This window comes from Thermobia domestica, chromosome 3, assembly GCF_964235325.1.
Source record: "Thermobia domestica chromosome 3, izTheDome1.hap1.1, whole genome shotgun sequence".
Lineage (NCBI taxonomy): Eukaryota > Metazoa > Arthropoda > Insecta > Zygentoma > Lepismatidae > Thermobia > Thermobia domestica.
The window spans coordinates 103712877-103729207 of NC_137456.1; the positions used below are offsets into that span (position 1 = coordinate 103712877).

The window sequence follows — 16331 nt, forward strand, 5'->3', positions numbered from 1 at the left end:
ATGGAAGAAGTTAACAAAGTATTAGGGATGAAAAATGGAAAATCTGCGGGGGATGAACGGATCTCATTAGAGGTGATTAAATAAAGAGAGAACAGACTGAAGAGAGAACCTGCAGAAGTATTTTTATTACGCCTCGTGAAAAGAGAAATACCGTTAAGTTGGAATAATGCCTTATTATTCTGTTATACAAGAAAGGGAATAAAGAATGTAATCGACCAATAACTTTACTGGTAGTTCTATATCGGGTATATAATTTTCACTAAAATTACCTTAAGGCGAATAGATAGAAGTTTAAACATACAGTATACAAATTTTAAAAATTGAGGAAAGAAGTAATGAGTATGTGAACTTTCACTATGTTCAGGATCCATAGGTTTCGAAAAGCCTTCAATTTTGCTTCTATTGGCAAGCTGTGCCCTGAGAACCAGGGTTGGAAAAACTAGTTATATAAAAAACAACGAAAACATGAAAAAGTGTTCAAAATGTTTTAAACATATTTTAAAACACACACGAAGAAAACAAGTTTTAAACATTTTGAACAGTTTAAAACATTATTTTAAACATATTTCAAAATCGTGTAATAATGTATTTATTAAGATGTTTTTGCTCTTGCAACTGATTTTTCATTTATTTTATTCTCTTTAAGACTACACTGTGTTGGCTATAGAATATTTCAGCATAGATTAGTAATTCTCAACTTATTTCATACCATATCCCCTTTTATTATCCCGTCTTGTCAGTGACTCTCGTAAGTACTTTCTTGGTTGTAATAAGCTTTTCAGGTAGATTTTAAAATCTACCTACTATAGAGGTTTCACACAATCTATCAATATAGCCTACATGGCAAAACAAAAGTCCTCACCATCCTTGTGTGTTGAAAACGAGTTGAGGGAGAATGATGAAACTTGCAAGTGGTCTGGCACATCAGATGGTGCTATCAAGCACCATGGCGGACATCTTTGCTTGGTATTCGAAATTTCAAATGCAAAGAGTCATGTTACATGTTTTAAAGCTAGACTTTTTACCAGAAATACGGTTATGCACTTATTTTAGCCCTAAAGCAAGTCATTTCGGAGTTGCCGCTTCTGAAAGTTTTCTAGTTACGCCTTTAGGGGCTAAGCTGTAGCCACCGATATATCGCGTTTCATGGAGGCGGGTGAGATTTTTGTTGCAAAATTTGATTACTATTTCAAAACACTGATGCTAATAAAATTATTTTAAAATAAATTTTCGAAAAGTAATGTTTGAAGCACACTTCATGTTGTACTAACATTAGAATATTTTCTGCAAGCCTATGTAATTGGTTGTTTTCTTGAGTTAATAATTTATTGAGGAAAGGGAGTATGATGGGCGTTCAGAGCTCAATGGATTCAAATCCATTTTCAATAAAGTTCAGTTTTGCTCAGGAAATGAATTCTATTTCAAAACGTAATATCTTCGCAGTCAAAAGTCCGAAACAAATGTAACTAAAACCATGGGAAAGGGCCAGCGTGCGATAGTTTGATATGACAGCCGCTAGACAAGGGTCCTCAGTGGGACAGGAGGGCAACCGCCCCAATCCCCACTCTGGATTTCAGATTTTGGGGGCAGTAAGGCAGTTTTAGAAATATTTTGATAAGCAAAGTCAGGTCCTTACACCGAATAAATACGGAGAACATTAATACGAATAAATACGGAGATGATTAAAACTGGAAAGTTGCTTAGGCCTAATTTCAAGAATTTTAAACAGGCCCGCAACTCGAAAGTAGAGCCACTTTTGGAATCCTTGGGCAAAATATATACAAGAGAGCAATATAGGCCTATAGCTCCTTATGGCCAATGGAAATGGATTATAATTAATCAAAATCCGTATTTATTCAAATTTTGTTATGTTGGACTTTGCTCAGCTAAAGGTTTCTGAATCTACATTACTGCCCCCAAAATCTGAAATTCAGGGTAAAAACTACACACATGGTTATCGCATGTTATGGAGACATGCGGAACCTTACAATATTGACAAATCTCAGTCATACGAATAAATATTATTTCTAAGCCCGTTTCGTAATGGAGTAAGAAAATTTTGTCTTAAAGTGGGTCCCCCTCAAACGGCAGGAAGCTTCTCTGGGGGGCAGTTGCCCTTCCTGCCCCCCCACCCAAATTACGGCCCTGTCTACAAGTAGTCCAACCTTCGACTACGACACTTTCTCGCAAGTTAACTGAGAAGCATTTAAACAATACAATATACGTTAAGAATAAGGGAAAAGAAGAGACAAAATAAATTGTAGATCACCACATTGACCTGCTGTAGCCACGAGAAATCAAAATATTCACATGGGAAGAAAATAGTCTTCAGAATAGGGAGCACTTTTTGACAATTTTCTTTTTCTCGCACATTTTTTATAAAAATAAAATAAAAGTAAACATACGTTTAAAACAAGTCTTAAAAAATACAAGTGTTTAAAACAAGTTTTAATCATTTGCTTTAAACAAAACAACTCTGCTGAGAACACATTCGCTTTTAGCACGAAGAATGAATACTTCAAGACATAAAAAGGAGTAAGACACGATGACTAAACTCCTCCAATATTATTCTCCTCAGCGTTAAACGAAGTGTTCTGGAATTCAAATTGAAAAAGCTTTAAAATAAATAAATAAATAATAATCAATATATATAATAAAAGTGTGGTTTGTCCGTGCGTGCCACAAAGGCTTCGAAACCAAGACCCGGAGCCCCATGGGTGTTATATGGTATTGTAGCCCTGTATCTCCCATCCAAGAAGAAGGTTTCGGTTTGGACCAGCAGGGGTCCTAGAGGGAGAAAACACCCTAGCAACGGTGTTACTGTGCTAAAAATGGGTTAAATTTTAACGACAATGCGTGCATTTCTCTGTTTTCAATTTCAATGTTGCTTTTCTTTCTGCACAAATCATTATTGATCGAATATTCCAGAATGTTCTAGAATTATCAACAATTTCGGAAAATGTTACAGACTGTTATATTATTTTCCTATAGGTTCGAAAATGTTCTAGAATGTGCATCACTAGGAAGGTACACATTAAGAATACGGGGTCATTTTTATTAAAGTTTACAGGTATCATTATCATTATGCTCAGGTTCTTCTCATAGTTTACTGAGAAACAACTTTTCTGGGAGGTACATTGACAGAAAGTTAAATACATGCCAGTTTCATCTTCAAATTACTTGGCACCAGTGTGCTCAAATAGCACCAAAGAAAGTTAACAGGCAACGATGGACTGGAGTCTGAGCTATTACATTTATTTACAAGTTTGTTTAAAAGAAGAAGATATAATGTCTACAGACATCGTTGAAAATACAATGATGGTTTCAGAATTATCACAAAGTACCTAAAATGCCCGTTCTTTGCACAAGGAAAATACGTTTATAGGAAATGAATTACTCTCTATAAATTGGAAATTAAATATATGCCAGGGAAACTTTTAAAATATAAGATCGGATCAAGGAAAAGTGAAATTGCTAGAAAGTTAATTGTATGCCAGTGATATGTTTAAAACGTAACAACTGAAAGTAAATTGCTAAAGATAAAACTTAGTGAACAGTGTATTAAAAGAAATTTAAGAGTGTTAAGGAATAATAACGTTAAACAGAATGCAGAAACGTAGATTTACGCAGAAACGTAAATCATGCCACTGGTGACTAAAAGAAGGACGCAGAAAGAACAGCGAAGAAATGAAACAGACGAGGAGCACGAAGCACGTTTAGCGTCACAACGAAAGGGAATGAATACATTAGGAAAAAGCTTAACATATGCACAACGAGAAGAAATTAAAGAAGAGGATCGAGTGAGACACACAGCAAGCAGACACAAAGAAACTGCTGAAGAAACAAGATTACAAAACGAACTAAGTAGAATTACAATGAGTGGAATTCGTGAAAGACAACGATCGCAGGCGCATGAACAAAACAGTAGTGTACGAGACGTGCGAACCAGAAGTAGAGGTTATACCTTCTCAGGTGAGGCATTCCGTTATGATCCCACTAAAGAGTATAACAAACAAAAACACGTTGTCATTGGTAAAATGGATCAAGTCTGTATGTTCTGTTGTGCTAAGAAATTCAGTAGAGAATCACCAGGAATGTGTTGCAAGAATGGAAAAATTTGACTAACAACATTGGAACTATAAACAATGACTAACAACATTGGAACTATAAACATATTTCCCCCGTGTGAAGAACGGGCATTTCAGCTAGTAATAATAATAATAATAATAATAATAATAATGGCAAACACATTTATCGCCTTAGATTCATTGACGATATTATCCCCTTCTCTTAAGATCCAGAACAACTCCAAACAGGACATAAGATTTGAGGAAAGAACTTAAAAAAGTTCGAACACAAATGAATTTCAACACAACAATTATCATATGAGTCGTCCAGTTCCAAAATGTCCATTGAACATTTATATCAAATCCCAGAAAACCGAGAAAAACTGTAGGATCGATGCGTTTTGTAGAACTGGAAATATCTAAGGATGTTCCAAGTTTTTTACATGAACATACTGAAGTATTCCCAGTTCTACAAAATATGCAGATTCAACCTTTTTTTTTTTTTTTTCAAGTTTTCTGTGATGTACTGTAAATGGACAAGAGCTGTTTTGGAACTGGACGATTCACACATAAGTAACATGCGGTGAAGCAAGACAAAAAGAAACAAAGAGTTACGATTGAAACATTGGATTAATATCTGTAGTTAGGATAGCTAAAAACATCATATGGCAAGATGAATGAAGAAATAACTACATAGAAGGAATAAAGGCATGAAGTTTATTTAGAAATTACCAATGATACAATTTAAATAACATTAGCAAGTTGAAAGCCACGCAAATATATAATCAGTAAATGTTACCACTACTTTTGTATGGATGTGAAACATGGATCTTGAATCCTTAAACAACCCAGATAAAGAACTACCCAAAGAGCAACGGAGAGATGGATGGTAGAGTATTAGAAGAGAAAGGAAGACGCAGAAATGAAATTACTTTGAATAAAAGAAAGATGTCATTATTAAGACTAAGAACAGGCAGAAATACAGAAAGGTGAGTCACATAGCTAGAACACATGGAAAAGGAAGAATGTTTTACAGTGTTCTCAGAAACAAGAAGCGACTTTAAAGGTGGTCGAATGCATGATGGATAAATGATATCAAGCGTTCGGTAGGAACTACATGGATACAAAAAGCACTGACAAAAATATGTACAAGAAACTAAGGATACCTTCAATCAGCAGTGGAGTGAAAAGACCGAATATGATACATTATCACGTAATTTACTTGACTTGCTGTTTGCGAAATTAAACGTACCCTTACGTTTATCACACCGAAACCATGTCCACCAGACCAAAAAAACTGATATGAAGGGAAACGTAATATCCTGAATAAGGTCATACATGTTCTTATTCTACCTCTCTTCCGACATCTTTCCATACAGCACTAAAAACAAAACTAAAGTATGAATATCTCAACAAGAATGGATACCTCTGTCTTCAGAGTTAAAACTACTAGTTGATTCTCACAAGTTTCCGGCTCACTGTACGCTATAGGATAAAATTCTGATTAATTATAATTCTTTTTTTTTTTCTTTTACTTTACTTTACTTTACTTTACTTTCGCCAACTAATTTGTGGATAAACAAATATCAATGCCGAAATCTAAATATGGTTCCAGCCTGTTAAGGTAGTATGGTTCTTATAGGTTGGCGGTAAAGCTTGTCAAATATTTCATTGTCTAAAAGTAAACGGAAACAACTTTCTGTAGTTTATATACTGCGTTAATGTTACTTAACAAATAACTGATACTGTGCCTAACATGGAATAAATATATTTGATAGTTCTATGTAAGTACTTGCGATCTTATTTATATTTAATTCGACCTGACCTAATAATAAACAGCAGAGCACATTCATGTTCAGCATCATTAATACCCATTTCTAAACAAAGGCAGGTAGGCAGGCGAACTATTAGGAATTAGCGTTACTAACTGACTGAGATGTTTTTATAGATTGTTTTCTTCTTTTATTGGATGAACATGTATACATTTACTAGCAGAAGATCGATCAGGCAAAGGTTTCAATAGATTAAATTTAAACTTACGAATCTATCTTTTTACACGACTTACGTAAGCACAAAATGAATTTAAATAATGACTAAATGAAAGTAATGAGTACAATAGTCACACTATTTTTTTTTTCTTTTTAAAGTATACTATAAGCACTTTCGCTGAATGTTTCATCAGATATGGAATGGAAAAAGTAAGAAGAATACGGGAACGTGAACACTATATACTGGAACACTAGAAATAGAACATACGAATCTCGAATTGAATATGAAAAATAAATAACGTATCGTAAATTAGTGAACTTATTGTTCTTTTATCTCATACTCACTTATATATAAAGATTTAATCAGATAGGCTTAATCTAACTATCACCACATAATGAAGTAAGTGGAAAACTCATAAATAATATGGGGTTCACAAGTACTGAACAAAATAGTGGAACTACATGGCAAAATTTGATGTAACTGCAATGTCTGGCCACATTGAAACAATACGTCATTCAACTCCCCTTGTTTATTGGAGCTGGGGATTGTGATCTAGTGGCAGCAAGAGATAGTGGGATGTGAACAATACGCAGTGAATGAACAGTATGCCAGACTTTACTTACTTACAAAGAGGTCTGATTGTTGGTGCCCATCTAGCTGGGGCATCTCTGAGCAAAACAATGACTTTGTTGGGTATAATACCAAGTGCAGTATTGAAAATAATGGAAAAAAGGCTAAGCTGCAGAATAGGAACCGCTGGATACTGAAGCGAATAGTGATGATGCAGATTCAAACAACGGGCACCTAAATACTCTAATGTCAAGCAACACAGTGAAACCGGAACTACACAAAATGGTCACTCAAGGGAGCATATAACTTCCGTCAAATTGCTTGTGACAGACCAGAATAATCGAAGGCGACGTCCAACTAGAAAACTTGGAAACGTGTGATCTGATTGGACGAATTGGCCTTCACCCTCTTCCCCAGCACTGGATGCATGTTTCTATGGTGAACACTGCATCAACCATGCAATGTAAACTGTTGTCACTCGATTGTCAAGTAGGGATGGGCAATTTTTTAAACAAATAAAAACTGAAATCGGTTTCTAGAAAAACCGACATCTCGGTTCCCCCCCCCCCAAAAAAAAAAAACGAATCTTGGCTTTTGACCGAAATCGGTTTGATAGAAAACAAAACCGCTTTTAAAACAGAAACCGGATTTTGATAGAAAACTGGTTTCGATTTTTCCAGAAACCGCTTTTCGTGCTCACTACATGCCTTAAAAAAGAAGTTTAGCGTAATTTTTTCAGTACCGACGCTACAAGAAACATCCTGCAGTTTAAGGTAGAATCCGAACAACTATAATGCGTTCAAATTTCATTGCTCTTCCATCGGGAATTGAATCGGAAGCCATGGAGTCGAAGTCGCGCGCGCTAGTCACTAGATCAGTGAGAACGGCTGGCAGCTGACAACTATACAGAGAAGTTACAACAGGAACATATTAATCAATCTTAGGTAATCACGTTCCCCAGTGAGGAAAATGTTACTTCTGAGTAGTGATGTCATATTCGAGGATAACGTCTCTCTCTATCCATACCATTGGCCCTGTCCAAGCATAGTTTGCAGAACACGAAGACAAGTTTCAGCAAATTCCCTGGTCCACCCAGTCTTCAGACTTCAACATCGAGCATTTGAGTTCTACTGGAAAACCGAGTTAGGCGTAGACTCCTACAGCCATATTAAGTTACATGAGGCACAGGTTCAAATTCCACTAATCACAATTCAGAATATGTATTGGTATATTTTACTAAAATTCAAACTGTATTGTGTATTAAACGAATTAGTACAAGCAGTTTCTACTTTCAATGTGTTTCCACTATATTATTCATTATCTGTACATGCATGAGGTAAGTACGTATCAATTCAAATTATATTTCTAGTATTAAATAATAATAATAAAAATCTGCTTACCTTCCAAAGCTAAATCCACCTCCAGGTGATGTGGTCCCAAAACTGAAGAACGGTTTCTTGTCCTCTTTTGTGTTCACATCACCAGTAGTTGAAGCTGCCCCAAATGTAAATTTGCCATCACTTTTATTACTTCCAGATCCAAACGAAAATCCAGCACTACTTGTACTTAAATTAGTGGTTTTATCGTCATTCTTTTTATCTCCAGAACCGAAGATAAAGCCAATATTCTTATTTCCATTAGTGCTACAAGTTTTAGGATCACTTTTCATACCCCCAGCGGCAAAAGAAAATCCACCATCCTTAGTTGCACTTGAGCTAGATGTCTTGGTATCATCTTTCGTGTCTCCAGAAGCAAAGGAAAATCCCGCTTTTTTATCTGCACTTGCGTTCGTGATTTTCGTATCACTTTTCGTATCTCCAGTACCAAATGTGCATCCACTCGTCTCTTTATTTGCGGTAGAGCTAATGGATTTACTGTCACCTTTTGTATCTCCAGTAGCAAAAGTGAACCCTCCAGCCCCCTTACTCGGACCTAAGTTAGTGGTTTTATCATCACGTTTTGAATCCCCAGTACCAAAAGTGAACCCTCCAGCCCCCTTACTTGGACCTACGCTAGTGCTTTTACCACCATCTTTCGTATCCCCAGTACCAAAAGTGAAACCACCAGAAACTTTACTTGGGCCTTGGCTGGTGGTTTTAGTGTCACTTTTCGTATCCCCAGTACCAAAACTGAATCCAACACTCGCTTTACTTGGACTAAGGTTAGTGGTTTTACCGTCACTTTTTGCATCCCCAGTACCAAAAGTGAATCCACCAGCTCCTTTGCTTGGACCTTTACTGTCATTTTTCGTATCTCCAGTGCCGAAAGTGAATCCACCAGTATTCTTACTTGTACTAAGGTTATCATCACTTCTCTTATCTGTGCTACCAAAAGCAAATAAACCAGAAGTCTTTATATTTTGGTTTTTACTTGATGATGGTGAATCCGTAACTTTGCTTTGCGATTTATCTCCAAAACTGAAAAGAGAACTAGTTCCTGTGCTAGAGGAAGTAAAACTAGGCGACTGACTAACTGTGGTATCTTTGTCTTTGGTTTCAGAAACGTTTGGTTCTGAAACAGTCATAGGCACTTCTTTGTTACTTTTGGTAGTTTCAAGTTCTGTTTTTTCTGTTGCACTTACACTAGGACGTTTCTTCTTTTCAATTTCCGCTAAATGTTTCTCATAGTCTCTAAAAACTGGGGTCAGAATGCAAAACGGGTCTTGGTCAACATGCATTTTAATCCACGATGAAACACTTTCATTTAAACATTTTAACAGAGCAAAATACTCAGTCTCGGGAGAAATCTCACTATTTTTCGTGCTTTCTTTTGCTTTTTGTGATGAGGTTGATACTGACATTCCGTTAATGCTAGCGCTAGATGTTGTTGGAGTATTAGTAGAAACGGCCGACCCACTACTGAAAGAACTGACGAGACATGTTTTCTTTCCACTGTCGGTCGTGCTAGTTGACGCTGGGGTTTTGTTTCCAAATTTGAAATTACTATTTGTCATTGTGGATGTTGACGACGTTGGATTAAAGTTGAAGTTCGCCGTCAAAGTTGTCTGATTAAATGAGAAGTGGGCAGAAGTGTTTGTGGATGAAGACTCCTTTCCGGTTGAGGGTCCATTGCTTGACGAAGTTTTATTTAGAAAACTAAAATCAGGCACTCCAGTATTATATTTGTTAACGCCTGTAAAACCAGTGAATCCGGCGAACACACTGCTACCATTATTAGTCTGAAAATAAAGAAAAATCATACTAATTTATAATTTTTGTTTATGACATTTAAATCTGTAAAATTAAAATGGACTTTTTTTTTCATCTACTACATTTATAAAACTGAACAGCGACTTGGAAATAAGAGGCACTAGAAAGTGATGTCAAACAATGTAATAAGAAACTGTCTCGTTAATATGTGAAAAATATGGCAGGCGGATGCTGTGACGAAGTTTTAATTCAATTATCTCCAATGCTAATCTTGCTTTTTGTTTATTATTTTTGGAAATAAATATGGTAAAGTGACGAGTATTTTATTTGGGCAGACTCATTGTCTTAATTTTTATGATATAAGCATCTTAAACCAAAAACAAAGAAAGGTACAAACAAAACGCCATGTCTACTTATCAGTTACAATATACAGAAGATTAACTAATCCGGTAGAAATTAGACGTGGTATTCTGAAAGACGCGTTTAAATGTCCTATAGAGTACATATTTATACACACAATAATTAAAGCAAAGAAAATTACTCTCTAAATAGAGCAGACTCTCTACAATCTGGGCGTGCACTTCTCCGGGGATCAGATACATGCAGCTTCTCTCCTTGTACCTGACTACGGTTATGGCTATTATTACTCTGGTTGCTCCTAGAGTGACTCATCATAATATTCCTGAATTAAGTTAGTTGTTCTCCGTGAATTTTTATTTGAGGAACGGGTTAACTATTTTGGATCAACTTTAGCATGAAGTTATCCTATTTAGATGGTTTGCTAACTTTAGTTGTAATCGATCAAAACCACAAGCTGAAATCGATCAAAGTTCAAACATGCTTATTTAACGAAAGCAACCGACGCATTTTTAGTACTATTGTTTTAAAAAGTGGTCGTGTTCATCTACCTTCTTTGTTTTATCCTGAACAGTTTCTGTCACTTATACTGTGACCTTTCTCTACAGAGTGTTATTCACATGAAGACTTATATATATATATATATATATATATATATAAACCTTGTTCTTCCTCTTGATAAACTTAGAAAAAAAATTGTGCACGATTTTTTTTTTTTTTTTTGATGTAACCACAAGAGGTTTTTTTTACCAGAAAGCAAGCTTTTAAGGCAGGCTACTTATATAGGCTTAACTCCATGCCAATGTTGGTCCAAATCGGTCAACTAGTTCCTGAAATAAAAATTCTTCGAAGAACGGAGGACTAGATGGACTATTATGATGGCTCACTATAGAAGCCATCAAAGTAGTAATAGCCATTAAATAAATACGAAATGTCGAAACGTTCCGGTAAATTATTATCACGACGTACGAGGGGCACGACGGAAGTTTTTAGATACTAAAATTAAAATAATGTTGCCGTATCACGCTGAAAACCATACGCCCTCTACTGGTGCAAGATATTACGACAGGACTGCAGGGTTGTTTGTTTGAAAATTAGAGAGCTGGAATTATAGATTAGTTTGACCTTGTCAATCGGCAACAACGGAGCTCAATTCGTGATTTTCGTGCATTGATACTTTATGATTTTAGTACTGTTTAACGCAAAAGCAATGCCATGATCATTTAGAAAAGTGTTTCGGGGGACTGCTTCTTCAAGCCAGGTTTTTTTTTTCTTTCTTTCTTTTTGTTGCGGAATTTAAGAGTGGCTGACAAAGCCATCTGACAGATGAACCTCGCTCTGGGCACCGTAGCACCGCAGTTGCGGATGAAAATGTCGCAGCAGTAAGGCATCTAGTGAAAGCGGCTTGCCATATCACATACAAGGAAATTCAGTTAACCTTGAAGAATGAATCAATTGCAGCATAATCAACAATAAAAGATTATCTTCGCCTTTCCACGCGTTCCGTTGCTGGGTCCCACATATGCTTACGTCTTAGTAAAAGGTGATTGCGTGGAGTGGTGCCGCTATATGCTTAAAAAATTTTCGCAGGGATAAAATAAAGACGTTTATATCGTCACAGATGATGAAACACAGATTCCGAAACAAAACAGAAGTTGATAATATGGTGTTTTAAAAATGAAACTCCACCTTCGACACGAGAACGGAGCATGAGTAAAGTTATAATGGTATCTCTTTCTAAGATCGGTCGTGTAGAAACTATCTAGTTACATGTTCGCCGTTGAGTGACAGCAGAGCGGTACGTTACTTACTGCCTTCCGAGTGTCTTTGAAGCTTGGAGATCTACCCATCAACAGTCTCCACTACCTCATGTTCTTCTTCATCACGACAACGTACGGTTACACACAGCAGTGAAAACTTTGGAGTTCCTACTGGAAAGTGGAGTCCGCATTCTACCGCATCTGGTTCATTTTCTACATTTAGATGTGACTTTCCCTTTTTTCCCTTCGAGGACGCCGTTTTCTAAAAAGTGACAAGGCTATCGAAGCGTATATTATTATTTCCGAGAAAAAAGAAAAGAAAAAATAAGTTGTCTTTGAAAATGCAAAAGTATATTGATGGTTAAGGGGATTATTTTCGGAAACTGTAAAAGGTTTTATGTGAATAAATTGATTTTTCAAAGAGTATCTTAAATATTTCGGCATGGACCTTATATTAAATGGTGAAATCAGTATATAACTGATGTGGAGTTACTATACATTGCCATCTGAGGTTACAAACAGTAAGTATACCTTCTACTTGTGAATAACGTAATACAATTAATAGGTTTTCTACTGCTCTTGGCTTATCGTCAATATCCAGTAACACATTACATTCTTTCATTTTTTACACAGTATTGCTTATAGTCTCAAGGTGGCAACTATATAGTACATCTCCATGAAGCTTCAGATTGGTCTCTGATTATACATATACTTAAGAGGGCAACTTCAGTTATTGATAATATACTATACTGGTACTTTTATTTCATAACGATTGATGTCATGTAATGTCATAAAGTTTGCACTGGATGCTTCTAGGAGCTAGGAGAAAAATAGCAATTACTACATGTATAACAAGATTAGTCCAAGTTATTATCTGTATTCATGCAACAATTCAGTTTCTTAAGTTGTTACTAGTGTAATTACTAAACAATGCTCTGGGTACATATATATTAGAACTCAAAATCTTACCTAAAATCTTACCTTGTACTCTAACTTCCATTCCTGTTTTACACAATATTTCGATCCTCTCGGGAATCATCCTCAAGCGCAGACTTGATGCAGCCGAAATCTATTTTTGGATTACATTATTATATCTCTTCAAAACGTGTAAACGGAAAAATCGGCCCCAAATGTTCACGGTATACTTCTGTAATTCTATTCACCACTTTTGAGTTTTTGTGCAAACAAATCTATTGCTTCATTCTGTAACTTCTTTTTGTCCACCGTCTATAAGTTATTTATACCTATTTACGGGCTTGCAAAATAGTGAAATAAGATTCATTTACCCTTTGTGCACTCAGAGCGCTGAAAATGTCAATTAAGCATTTCTTTTTTTTTTTTTTAAATGTTTAAAATCACTTTTATCCAAAATTTACACTTGATCCTTACTCCTTTGTTACTATAATTGACAGTCTTTTTGCTGATTTTGTTTGCATAAAAGCCCAGAGGTCGTAAATACAACTACAGAAGAATACCGTGGAAACATACTTGGTACAAAAGTATACTTGGAAGTACAGAAGTATATTTGGTGCCGATTTTTCTGTTTACACCTTTGAAGAGATGATTCCACACGATCAAAATTATTGTGAGGATAATGATTACATACGACTGAAAGTTTGAGGTAAAAGGTAAGATTTTGAGTGTCGTTAATAGTGTTTCTATTCCTGGTACGAGAGACTGGGTATGATTTCTCTTGGGAGTTTAGGGGTTCGTATCCAATATTTCATATAAAATACGCTGGAATATTCTACAGTTCAAAATGTTACTACTTACACTTGCACTAGCGCTAGCGTCAATTCTCCTTTTGGCTTGCTTGATCGGTCTTTGTTTCAGAACGGACGGATCTGCTTGTTTGAACGTACCCCGCTCCTCTGGTGGACTTTCTTCATTCCAATTGTCATGATTTAACTCAGTTGTGGCACCTCTTTTCGCCATTTTAACCTGTAACATAAACATATTGTGTAATTACATGTGAAATTACGTATATTAAATGTAAATTGGCACAACAGCACAAAATTCTTTCCTCATTTTACAAATTTCCGTTACTGCAATTAATCTGTTGATGAAACAATGTTAAGATCTTCTGGATGTTTTGATACATAGTCTTGAACTTGCAAAGATATAACATTATGGGAAGCACACAATATAATGCTTCTTTAAAAAAAAAAAAAAAAAAAAATTCGTTACATATTGGTACGAATGTGTTAGTCAAAGCAGTAGGGTCATTTTATGTCTATTCAACCGGTCATGACACTCACCAACAACGATCTTGATGATATTTTGGCAGGAGTTTTCTGTTTACTAGTAAGGAAATATAGCAAAATTCTAGATTTTTTTGGTTGCAGTGTTTCGAAGATACAGCACGCTAAAGTCTTGTCAACTTTCTGTAACAGCTGTGAGTATTGCTAAGTGTACAGTGATGTGAGCTTAGGATTCTAAAACTATAACTGTTTCTGTATCTTGTATGGTTTGCACGTTATGAACTTAAATGTTGAAAACCACCTACCAAGGGAACGATATAACACATGTTCTATGTGATCATCATTCTGTGTCTAGTCTACAATCGTAGTCGCTCTATTCATCTCTGCTGCACACGCAGAAAAATGTCCGGTGAAATGTGGTCACACCGTGCTGAATGTGTTCGTGTAGGTGCCGTACACTGCGGAATTTCTTAGCATACACAATTCGGTTTAGATAGCCCCACAGACAGAAATCAAAGGGTATGAGGTCAGGTCATCTGGGAAGTAATTCCACAGGACCAAGGGGCCTGTCTATTTCCCTGGGAATTATGCATCAAGCAATTTACGCACACCAACGCCATACTGGGGAAGGACCCCAATCTTAAAAAATAAGAAAAATTACCGTCTGGGTTCAGAAAGATCTGCACCACCGTATTAGAATCATAAGAATTTGTGCTACCATAGCAAGACTTTTACAATTCAAATTGCAAATACATATTTTATGCATCTAGTTATAGTAAATCACCATGTTAACGGTGCTGGTAAAAATGTTGCTAATGCCAGTTTGCAAAGCCCCCTTATTATTAAGTATTCTGCCTTTATGCAGGTCCTGGGACTAATGAGGATTTTTATTTTTATTTTTTTTATTTTTTAAGGAAAAAAATAATTTAAGCCCCCTTAAGGATAAAATAATTTATACTCTACCCTGAAGACAAGACCAATGTTGTCGGTCCGCGAAACTATGGACGACGCAGAATTCACCTGGCTGACTGCCCGAGAGCAACTATATTTAAACAATTTATACTGTTGATATGTGAAGGAACAGTAAAAATGATGGAAGTCTTCTTTATACCAAACAAGAATAAGAGATTGGAGTGGGTGTGTTATACTGCAAAGGTCTTTTTGGCACTTATGCGCTCTAAGGGGAAAGAAAATCCTAAATCTTCTTTTACAGGAAACATTGAAGGCAAGGTTGCCAGTGATATAAAATTTACATACGAAGGAATAATCCCATGTCGAGAATACTAGCCTCTAAGCAAGGTAGCTACTAATTGACTTGAATTCTTTATTTAAAGGTGACACTGATTGCCATCTATTGAATTAAATGAGAGCGGAATTCTGAACCGTCATTTCTACAATCTCCATATATCTAGGTATAAAAGAAGCTCTGATTAACTGATTGATAAACGCCCAGGTCAAACCCCTTAAGCTAAAAACAAATTGACAGTACATAGCATTGAAATTTTGATAGTACATACGATCTGTAATGTAAGGTAGCACTAAGGAACAATTGTTGGAAATTCGATGAGGAACAATGTAAAATAGGGGTGAAAATTATTATAGTAAAATTTCCATACCCAGAATCTCTGAAGGGTAGAGACATAAAATTTGGTAGTTATATGAACTTACCATTTATAATAATTAGACACGTGTTTCACAGTTTTCTTTCCTCTATATATAATATTTCCCCTATAAGAAAGAAAAAGGACAGTTACTATTGTTAGTAAAGGATGATCATATACATCGAAATCCTTTACGGTTGGAGACGTGAAGTTTGGTGTTTAGACTACAACTAGACTTGTTTCAAATTTTCCTTGCAAGTAAAGAAAGAAAGCGGGAAGAAAAAATGAATGAGAGATGCAATTGCTAAAATAAGGTGAAAATATTTCGAAAATCTCTTACGTATAAAACATAAGAATTGATACAAGTTGTATTTACATTTTTCACTTAAAACAATTGAAGATGTGTTTCAGTGTTTATATATATTTCTCTAAAAGAAACAAAAGATGGCAAGAAAAGAGGACACGAGATACCATTGTTAAAATAAGACCATTAATATAATAATATAAAAAGACCATTATCGAAATCCTTTAAAGACATGAAATTGTTATTTAGGCTTTTGATTTAAAATAATTAAATAAATTTTTCAGCGTTTTCTTTTTAAGTGTTTCGCTTGGAATAGAAAAAGAAGGTACAGAA

At 35.6% G+C, this 16331-nt stretch overlaps 1 protein-coding gene across 2 annotated transcripts in view; it reads right to left on the minus strand.

The window, feature by feature from the left end:
• Positions 1-16331, minus strand: part of LOC145680634 (uncharacterized) — a 49171-nt gene that overhangs the window by 22106 nt on the left and 10734 nt on the right. For both annotated transcript variants that reach the window (XM_081751324.1, XM_081751325.1), the window contains exons 2-3: positions 13666-13833; positions 8027-9804 (exon numbers count right to left, since the gene is read on the minus strand). In XM_081751324.1, the coding sequence (XP_081607450.1) occupies positions 8027-9804; positions 13666-13827 (1940 nt within the window). In that variant the 5' untranslated portion in view covers positions 13828-13833. The remainder of the gene's footprint in view (positions 1-8026; positions 9805-13665; positions 13834-16331) is intronic.